Source organism: Haplochromis burtoni, unplaced genomic scaffold (genome assembly GCF_018398535.1).
Source record: "Haplochromis burtoni strain Fernald_Lab_line unplaced genomic scaffold, NCSU_Asbu1 Contig_80, whole genome shotgun sequence".
Lineage (NCBI taxonomy): Eukaryota > Metazoa > Chordata > Actinopteri > Cichliformes > Cichlidae > Haplochromis > Haplochromis burtoni.
This window is the reverse complement of record NW_024582441.1, coordinates 836,801-847,604: the sequence shown is the minus strand read 5'-3', so window position 1 is coordinate 847,604 and position 10,804 is coordinate 836,801. Positions and strand designations below refer to the sequence as shown.

The window sequence follows — 10,804 nt, the reverse complement described above, 5'->3', positions numbered from 1 at the left end:
TCACTCTCTCTCTCTCTCTCTCTCTGTGTGTGTGTGTGTGTTCATAAACTGTCCAGTCAGACCCCCTCTTCGTCCTCCTCCTCCTCCTCCTGCTCTCTTTTCTCTCTGGATTCTTGCAGCATTCTTCATTCAATGACATCAACCCTGTTGCCTCTCCTTGTAAGGTCAGAGTGGGGGAACGAGGGAGCAAATGGGAGGGAGAGATAATGGGGCTAGAAGCTTGATTAGATGCAGGCACTGAAAGCAGTCAGCGGGTTTAAAGCGCTGTGAGGCACAGTGGCTGTAAAAAGTTGACCGCTTCTGCTTTTAAACAAGCTTATGAAAATATACAAAGCTGCATTTAGTGCCGCTCTTCTTACCTGCCTAGACTAGCACAGCTCAAGATCAGATTGTAAAGGCATTATTTGTATTGGTTGCCAAGTGGGCTGCCACATCATTGTTTGCTTTGCAGCAAGACCGTAAACGTGGAAAGTCTCTGTGCGCATGATTAGTAAACTCGATTATAGATAGCAACTGCATTTTATCTGTCCCTGTAATCAGGATGTGCAACCTGGTGTTAAAGTGACACCTCCCATCCTGTAGCTCAGCCACGTCAATGACATAATGCTCTTTTGTTTCTCACCAACATCCAACTCACATTGTTCACACAGCCTACCTGGTGTGAGTCATATATCACCTCTTCACGTGTAGTCATTTTTCTGTTTTATTAAGTAAGTCTTTTTTAATGTTTCATTTCAGTTAGATGGAGACACTAAAAATAACAGAGCAATGCTCTCAGTTCTCACAGCAGTCACACTTTGTTCTTGTTTAGGGCTAAAATGATAAGTAGATTAACTGATTAACAACTGGTTATTTTAAGAACTTGATGGTCATGTTTTAGCTTCTAGTACTGGCAACTTGCTTATTTTATTTGGTCATACAAAACCAGAAATTCCACGATTTTACTTGTTTCATTTTTTAAAATGATTTCCTTACACGTTAGAGGGCAAACATAACTGAGCGATCAAGTCTTCTGAAGACATGGTAGTGTGTAAACATTAGTCTTCACAATTAAAAGTCAAATGAAAAGTCCCATCCTGTGTTTTCCAACATATAAACAAGGGGAAAAGCTGCAAACAGAATGTTTATTTTGTGCTTTTAGCATGATTAATGTTGGAGCCTGAATGTTGGATTAACCTTTTAAAAAGCAAATGTGTATCACATGAAAACCATGTGAGTCATCTTTATTTGTACACACATATATTAATCGTCTCATTGCACATTCTCATCGCTGCTGCCAACTCACAGATCGTCATATGATGTTCAGGTTGAGACAGGACAGAGTTGCACTTCAGTCTGATTGTGAAACCGTAAGCAGAGCTCTCTGCTCAGTTCCGTTACCTCTGCAGCGGCGCTTGTGTAACCTGTTGCTGCCTGATTCATGTCTGTGAACTACAGGGTGTGGTCTGTGGGGTCTTTGATAGCCTATTGTCCGGCGAGGAATGTTTCCAGTCTCTCCACATTTCCAGTGGGACAAAAATATGTTGAATTTCCACCCAGAGGTTTCCACAGAGAATGAATATGCACCCCATCCAGGGTGGGGGCTTTTAGGCAGATGACAAATGTTTGTGTGTTGTTCCAAATTTCCTCCACTCTCTTGTGACTGTTTTTGACGGGTGAAGGGTTTAAGCTAAATGACACATGTTTAATGCTCTTCTCCTCCTTTGTTTTTTTTTAAACCAGGTGGTGCCTTGGTGACTGAAGTTTGGATCAGGCAGTGAGACGGCAGCTCCAGGGTCCAATGAGTGTGAAGGTAAGGCAAAAAACAGGAGGCTGTTGGAATCAGAGCCAGACAGACTGGAATGTGGCCAAGCCTTGGAATGAACAGTTCCTCCACCCCTCCCTCGCTAAAGTGCCATATCCCCCCCCCCCCTCTCTATAATGCTGCATTTTTTTCACCACTTTTCTTCTCCAATTGCTTCATTTCTCAGCCTGTCCTCCTTACGCTGCAATTTTCTTTCCTTTCTTTCTTTTTTTAAATTTTACTTCTCTCTGTCCACCACATACTGTGCGTGAATCAGTACTTAGTACGTAATACCTCAGTGCTTATGATTAAAATCCTAATAATTTCCTGTCCATACAGAGGCATGGTCGCTCCATCTCTCTCTCTCTCTCTCTCTCTCTCTCTCTCTCTCTCTCTCTCTCTCTCCCCCCCCCCCTCTTTTAATAATTTCTTGAGAACGTGGGAAACCATTTGTTTGCAAGGCCATTGAAATGTTTTTAACTTTGAACTGCTCATCCAGAATAAATTAAATGATCCATAATAACTTATCTTGTACATAAATGCATCTTTAGCTTTTAAATTTTGTGCCCTTGCTTTTTTAACATTAATAAGGTAATTAAGTAACATTTAATCCAACTCAGGTTATCCAGTGAGAACTTGTAAGAAATAAGGCTAACTTCCACTTTTAAATTCAGCAAACAGTGGTTTCAGCTGCTTTTCATGGCTACTGCACCACATTAAGAATCGGTAAGCCCTGTATCCTCAAAGCAAGAAGGTCCTGGGTTTGAATCCAGGCTGCATTTTTCTCTGTGGAGTTTGCATGTTTTCCTGTTATCTCTGGGTACTCCGGTTCCTCCCACAGTCCAAAGACATGCATGTTAGGTTAACTGGTGATTGTAAATTGACTGTGTTTGTGAATGCAAAACTGAATGGTTGTCTGTCTTTCTGTGTTATTGCTGCAAGCGACTGACGTCCTGTCAAGGCTGTACCCCACGTCTCTATGGTCTCTACGATATGGCCTGCAGCACCTCCACGACCCTGAATTGGATAAGTGGAAGAGAGTGAATGGTTCTGTTATAACTAAGATAAGATAAGGCACAAGTTACCCAGTATACTCACTATCAGCTTCAGCATTAGAGTAATGCATGCATTCTTCACCTTCTATACAATCAGTTGCCAGTTTATTGAACAGATAGCTAAACACTAATACAGACCAAGATAATTATCCTGCAAATAAATGTCAGCAAAGGTTCTACAGATGTTGTCTTTACTTTGTTTATCAGGTTGCCAGCCTGAAAGCAGGCTAAATAAATTTAGACTGGAGTGTGAGAAAAAGCCGATGAAGAATCTTTCATGTGAAAATCCAGTATAAACACAAAGTGTAGCCTGCAATAGATATGCAAAGCAAACGGCATGCACATAAATCTGCAAAGCATAAATTCCAGGTGCACATCAGCCAAGATGAGAACCTGCATTTTTGTGGCAAAACATGTCCTCGTCACTCAGCACTGAGAGGAAAAGTCTCTTCGCTGCCAAACTGGCTTCCAATCAAAGCCAGGGTTAGACTGCAGTGTTCTAATCCCCCCAGCAGGTGTCAGACTGATATTCATTACTGTGCTGCACACAGCCCAGAATCAAATGGCTTGAGGTTAGAAGATTCCCCCACGTTCTCTGACAGCAAGCAAATCGGCTCGAGCTAGAGATGTGTAAAAGACAGAGGTGTGTAAGGTGGAAACCCGCAAATTCAGACGTGACTCTTAGAGATGCTGAGAAGCTGAAGGAAACGAGCTGAACGCAGAAACGTATCTAAGGGCGAACATGCTGCATGGTGGTGGTGGTCTAGACGAGGAGGGCTGGATCGAGAGAGAATGTAGGGTAATTGCGGGAGAAGAGGAAAGAGAATTGTAAATAATAGAGGAGAGTTGGGAACTCCTCGTACGCAAGGTTTTGCCTGGTGTAACAGCTGCATAAACACATATACGCACAAGTCATGCACAGAGAGACTCTATACCACCCACACACAAATATAAAACAGCCCAAAAATATGTGTGCTGAAGAATCCAAGCTAGAAACTGTGGCTCAGTGCGCCAGCTAATAATACACATAAACTCTATTCTCCCACTGGCTAAAACAAAGCTAATGACATAAACTCGGTCATTAGAGAATGTCTTATCAGAGACTGCCTCTTCTCATAACAACATTTATATTGCTCCCTTGTTCCCACCCACCTCCTACACCCCTTGCCTCCTCAAAAACAAACAATTTAGTAATTCCCTCCCTTTTTTTTTCATTCCCCCTTCATCTTCTTTTCTCTCCTTGTCTTTCGCATCAGTTCTCTTTCGCCAGTTTCAGCCAGATGCCACCCCTCCTCTCATCCCCTTTCTCTTTATGGCTAACTTAGCGAAGGCAAGTGTGTAACATGTGGTTCCAATTAACACATATAATGACACACTCTAGCAGTTTGATTCATCACAAAAAAGCCAGACAAAACAGTAGACAGTCACCGACTAAAGGTGGCAGAGGGTGGAGAAAAAAGGGCCTTTCTCAAAGGAGTTTAACCAGTCTGAGCTAGTTTTTAATACTACCTTTAGAAAGACTGGAGCAGGCATTCCTGTGCATCAGCCAGAACGCCTTTAGATTGTCTGAACAAGACAGTATTGAAGCTGGTATTCATTATCCTTGAGGTGTAACCTACATAGCAGCCAGGAGCTGATAGACAGATAGTGACAGGTACATGAAAATCATTGATTACAGAAATTATCTGGGTGTGAGTCCCCAAGGCAACATTAAACAGGAGCCACTGCATCTAAATTCAATGCAGCATCATCACCCGAGATAAGAAAACAAGAGATGCGGTGACAGGAACATGATAGAAGTCGTCCGTGTCATGTGTTGCGAGGCCGTTTTACGTCACGGTATCTTTTTTTTTGTAGTCTCTGCGTGTGAGAGAATAAGTAATGAGACGGCGACGACGATGAGAGGCAGTCACATTTGTGAGTGGCCTATGCATCATGCGTGAGATTAGTGTCAGGAATTTCCTCCATCTATGGCTGACCTTGTCTCACATTGCTAGGCGGTATCATAGATCACCATGTTGTCACAGACTGCCTGAAAAGGCTGCTGCTAAAATTATTTTCCATTATTGATTAATGTGAAAATATTATCCTCGGTTAATCTTTGCTCTACAAACAAAAAGAAAAAGAAAGCAGTGAGAAATGTGTTATGATATCTTCTTTTGTTCAGCTGAAAACAACAACAGGAATAATTTGTTATGTGAGAGATTTAAAAGCGGCGTCTCATGAACTGGGATTGTGGGTACTACGTCTCTTTAACGGTTAATCGATTTTCAAAATAGTCAATCAATTAACCCTTATAGAAGCACAATGTACAAAGTGTTGTAGGAGAAAAGGAGTATAAAACAGGAATCCTATTGACAGGGAAATGCAGGTAAAGCAGGATAGATACGCCTAGATTAGCTGAGGATTTTAGAGACTTCCACTGACTGACATGCAGTGATGGGCAGATGGAGTGAGAACTGAGACAGAGATTTAAAACAACAGCGTCAGCCAGTCAGCTGCAAACAGGGTTAGAGGGTTCAGGTTCATGTTATAGAAGTGAAGCTGACCCCTGCAGAAACCCCTGTGGGAGTTGACAAACAGAGCTAATACACATGGAAATCCAGAGTGCAGGGATTGGCTGGATTATGTATGATTTCTAATGTCTGGCACCCCCCCCCCCCTTTTTTTTTTTTTTTTTTTTGCAGCATCACAACCATGACTGTATATTTCCAAGTGACCGTCATTTTCTTTCATCCATTCTGGAGTGCTAATTTTTATTTCACACAGCATCCTCTCCACACCTCTCCCGCACATGACTCCACTGTTCTCTGCCTGCCTTGCTTGTCATCACTCCCTCCATCTGCGCCTTTTTTCCTGCTTTCTGTTCTTCCTTCCATCCATCTGCCCAGCTCTTTTCCCTCTCTCACTCTCTCTCTCTGCTCTTTACCCAGAGAGTTCAAAGTCAACAAAGAAATGACCACAAATAAACCTGTCTCCAGACTGCTTAGAAACAGCACACATCAAAGTAAAAATAAATGCACGATTTCATAGAAAACCGATGAGAGGAAAGGTTTTGGTATGATGGCGTTATAGATATTATAGATATAGTAGACGGAGGGTGCAGAAGTCATAATGATAATTGTTTTGGTTTATAACGAGGTCTTCTTTGAGCGCTAAGTTTAGTTTAGGGAGGAGTGATGTAGGGCTTTTAGGGAAGGGCCAAAAGACACATGCTGTGAAGAAACTGTGAAACAGGTTGTGTCACAATAACCATTTTATCTCGATTATCTTCTTTTCACCCACTTTAGAAAGCAAAACTGTGGCTGAACCTAAACGTGATTAATTACACAGGCTTAATGGAAAGAGGCACAGGTCTAATGAGAGACGCAGAAAGAGCTGTAGATTAAGGAGACAGGTTTTTGTTTTTGCTTTTTTTTTTTACCAGAATAGAGAAGAGTGTAGCAGGCAAGGTGAAACGGGGATAAAAAAAAAAGGGAAAAAAGGGGGGAATGTAATCCTTAGTGAACAGAAGAAATAGGCGCAGAGATGACTGTGGGCGGATCAATAGTGAGGGATGACAGAGGGAGGAGGTGGAGACTCAGCAGCAGTTTGACTGTGAAGGAAAACCCTCTGCTGCTTTTTTCCTCTCTCCTCAGGATTGTTTCATGTTGGTGTATGAGAATGTTTTTTGAGCGATGAGTGTTGGGGAGGTTGGGGAGAGGGGGGTGCAAAGAGGGAGGAGGTGTTGGGTGATTGAGAGGGAGATGGCAAGGGGAGGAGAGGAGCGAGGAAACCGCTGCAGTGCATTGTTAGGCTGAACGCACACGGGAGAGGGAGACAGAGAGAGAATCCCCCATTTTAGCTCAACAATATTACAGCAGTGCAGTGATATCTACAACAATGGAAGACCGACACTCTCAGCACAGCTATTGATCTTAGTGATGGCACGTCACTGCACACATACTCAGTCCAATTGTTGTTTGACCTGTCTTTAAATGACTGCATGTGGTGGATATTCAGATATTTTGTCATCGTCACACTCTTTAGGTTAAATTATTTGCGTGAAAAGTCAGAACTCCTGCCACTTAAATTAAACATTAAAAATCCAATGTTACAGGTAATAAAATATGTTGATATCCTTATTATTGATAACTATAATAAAAAAATATATGATACATGTTTTGAAATAATTACAGTAATGCATCACATCTTTATTTAGTCCTAATCTTTTCCCCTCAGGCATACTGACTTACTAACCGGATCTCTTCTAAGACACTGCACTGGAGAGAGAGCAGCAGGGAGAGAGAGAGGGAGAGAGAGGGGGTGAGGGAGAGAGAGTGATCGAGCAAGCGCAGGAGGGAGAGAGAAAAAGAGACGGCAGCGGAGAAGCGAGAGAAAAGAAGCCAGAGCTGAGAGAAAGAGAGAGTCGCAGGAGGAAGGAGAAGGAGAATGCGCCGTGTCTGGGTAACACTTTTACGCTTGTGTCCAGGGCCTTTGTGAATACACCATGGGGTGCATCGGCTCCAGGAGACTGAGTAAGCTCCACTTCTCTTACTGCGGGCTAGAGGGAGGTTGGGGTGAGGGGTGCAGGGGTGCAGTGGAGATGCTGGAGGATGCGGGTCCATACAGGAGCAAAGGGTTTGTGTAGACTAGGAGCAGTCTTTGTATGTGTTTGTGCACGGGAGCTGCTTGCCTCTGTTTCTGTGCAGTCTCAAGGCAAGCTCTGGACGTGTGGTCACAGAGGCAGTATGCACAGTATACCACCTAGATGTCAAAAGCAATATGTGTTAAAATGTGCTACTGTGTGTGTGGCTGCATCCCCCACCTCCTTGCTCCCCTTCTTCCCTCCTCCCATCCCATGATTTATGATGCTGTTTGGCAGTATGTATATGTGTGAGTAGGAGGCAGAGGGATGGAGAGGAGAGAGAGAGAGAGAGAGAGAGAGGCGGGAGAGGGAAGCGCGGTGCTTATTTATAGGGAGACATAGCTTGGAGAAAGAGAGAAGGGATAATGCCATTGTTTAGGACATTTGCACAGTTTATTGTTATTTGCATGAATAATAGGCATAGAGTGGAAGGGGATAACGAGAGAGCAGGAAGAATGCAGGCGGGGAGGAGAAGAGATGGGCGGATGGCGAGGGAGAGAGGGGGAGAGGGAGGGGCAAATGCATAGGCGAGGGTGTGTGGCAGTGATGGGAGTTTTCAGGTGAGGATAGTCCTGGATAAACCCGTAGCTGTCGTGTCGACAGCGCCGGCACTGGGGGAAAAAACCCAAAAAGCTCGGGTAAACAATCACTTGTTTGCTTAAATGTATTCGGGTATGTTGCAGTGCACGCTTACACGTCCTAGTGTGTAGCATCAATCACGTGCCGAGGTAAAAATAAACACAGACTTTCTTTGCTGTTAAATATTCATGTCTCACTTAGCACATCCAGCTCTTAAACATATTTATGGCACAGCATGGGTCTGGACACGGTGGTCACTCACTCTTCTAAAACACTCAAGCACAGCCTTTACAGGGCTACCAGAACCCTGTTGCAAACAGGGTCCATGCTGCGCCTTTCCCAGGCCCCCCCCTTTTTTTAAAACTAAATGTAAATTCTTCTTAAAAATATCTAGAATATGCAAAAAAGAGTACAAGATGACACAGTTAAGAAGGCAGGTGTGAACTGAATACAGCAGAAACAGCAAATCCAGCAGCTCTGGCTGTTTTTTCTTGACACAGTGTGTAGCAGGAGAAGAAACTGGGGTCCTATTTCAACACTCACATCAAGACAGAAGACCCTAGATGTTGGAAATAATGTGACTGAAATAGGCAGAAAGCTTTGAAAAGGTGCCCCATTAATCTAATGGTGAGTCACCTGTATACTGATGCTCGTTTTTATACATGCGATCATGGAAGCTTAGGAATTTAATAAGGGAGCTCTAGTAATTGCAATTATGTTTTCGAGTCAGGGATAAGCAATAAAGATAAGGGAGAATATGTTTTTAGACCAGCAGCCCAGAGCAGTAGAGATTGTAGATCCACTAAAAGGAATATTTCCCTTCAGTTTGCAAGTGTTATCTTAAGCTGTGTGCACTATAATCTAACACAAATGCGTAAACAAACAATAGTTAAGAGAAGGAAGCCTGGGCATTTTCAAGCAGCTTGTGTGACTCGGTCTGATTTCTTTGTAAGTAACAGAATCAGCAGCAGTGCTGCCCATCCAAAGGCGGGGTTGTGTTTATCCTGGGTGAGAATGGCTTCAGTGTGTGCTATTGATCGACCAGCTCAACTGCAGTGCACGCTGCCAAACAGAGATCAACAGGAGGAGCAGCAGGCAAAAGGAGTGGAACTGTCTCTGCACGGGAGTAGCCCTGATGTATCTGTCTCCCTTCTATCTCTCCCAGCTCCATCATATCTGGGAGTGCACTCTGTGGTCAGGCTCTGATATCAGTTTGTACTATTGTTCGATTCTTCTCACAAACGATACGGCTGTGCCCAGCCTTTGATATAGTATACTGCATAGTATCCCTCAGGAAATAGTTCTATATTGATTCTGCATTTTTTATATTAGAAATGTGAACCAAAAGCTTTATTTGCCCCTTATTTTACTCTAAAGGTGTCGGGTGTCAGGTTAAACTGAAAGATCTCATCCGAAAGACTCAGTAACTGATACACGTAGGCAAAAATGAACTACAAATGTTTAAGGCTGTGCAAATATTTTATTTGTTTGCTTGTTATTTTGCCAGGCAAAGGTTTGGCTTATAGCCTTATCAACCTAATTGCATACAAGTACAGTAGGCTCGCTAGAGTATATGATAGTGGTTGTTTTGTGTTACTGATTGTTACCGAGTCAAGCGAAGACAGACGTACAGACAGCAGATAAACTGTCTGCATCCATCCATCACCACTTCAGAGGGTAAAAGGCCTTGAGATGCAGCAGATGGGAGATGCGCATTCTTCTTAACCTCGTCAGTGACAAAAGGCACTACATTCTATGACAAAATTAGAGTTTAATTGCATCTTTCAGAGCAACTTCCCACAGAAAAGCCAGTGTCAGTGTAAAACTGTCACAGCCCCACGATGCCGATCATATTTCTCAATGTAATGCAGATAATCTAATCAGTAATAACTGTGGCAAAAGCTACACTTGAGCTAATTTTCCTGTGTACACTTACCAGGCAGCACTATACCTGCAACTCCTTGAAGCATTAATCACTATAATTTAGGGCATTGTGTGCTTTGTGACTGTAACTGCTGTAGTTCATCCTGCTGTGGTGAAATTATAGATATGAATGTGGGACATTGTGATGACTTTCACCTGTTTGTGCAGCCCTTTATCTAGACTCGTCACTACCAGTTAGCTGACACACTATTTGCTGATTCAATAAGCAGTAAGAGCCAGTTCTAGTATGAGTGTGAGTGAGTGTTTGTGGTTGTTTACTTGCTTAAGGCTGGGCATCGATTCACAACGCTTTTCTGGGCCTGAGGTGACTGAAATGCGCTTGTAAGAAGGAGTATTGCATGTGTTTTGTTTATGATTTGTTCTTTCATTTTATTTTTTTTTTATCAACATCCTATTAAATAAAACTAATTAATTGTAGAAAATCATGTTTACATTTAGTAACATATTATTAAAAAAGTAGAATGTTGGCATTCAGCCCATTCAGTTTTCAGAAGTTTTGGTGTCTTTGCGCCTCCATGGTACTGCATGTGTTTGTGTATGGACCCCCAGTTTACCTGCGTCTTGTGGTGTAGCGGTCTTACTGAATTTTTTATGTTTTGTGTGGGTGTGAAAGCGCCATGTGCACCAATGTTACTTCAGCGCTTTCTTCCATTGCTCTGTTTCTGCTGCGTTACAGCGAGGGATTCCCTGCCATTAAATTTAAAACCGAACACCCCCGCTACACCATGCCTTTACACACACACACACACACACACACACACACACACACACACACACACACACACACACACACACACACACACACACACACACACA

The 10,804-nt window shown here is 42.9% G+C and overlaps 1 protein-coding gene across 5 annotated transcripts in view; it reads left to right on the top strand.

The window, feature by feature from the left end:
- fam131bb (family with sequence similarity 131 member Bb) overlaps positions 1-10,804 on the top strand; it is a 34,652-nt gene that overhangs the window by 621 nt on the left and 23,227 nt on the right. For 2 of the 5 annotated variants that reach the window (XM_042222149.1, XM_005925256.3), the window contains exon 1: positions 7,169-7,355. In XM_042222149.1, the coding sequence (XP_042078083.1) occupies positions 7,328-7,355 (28 nt within the window). In that variant the 5' untranslated portion in view covers positions 7,169-7,327. Of the gene's footprint in view, positions 1-56; positions 165-1,722; positions 1,793-7,168; positions 7,356-10,804 lie in introns of those variants that run through there. The other 3 variants (XM_042222150.1, XM_005925257.3, XM_005925258.3) reach the window with 3 other exon arrangements.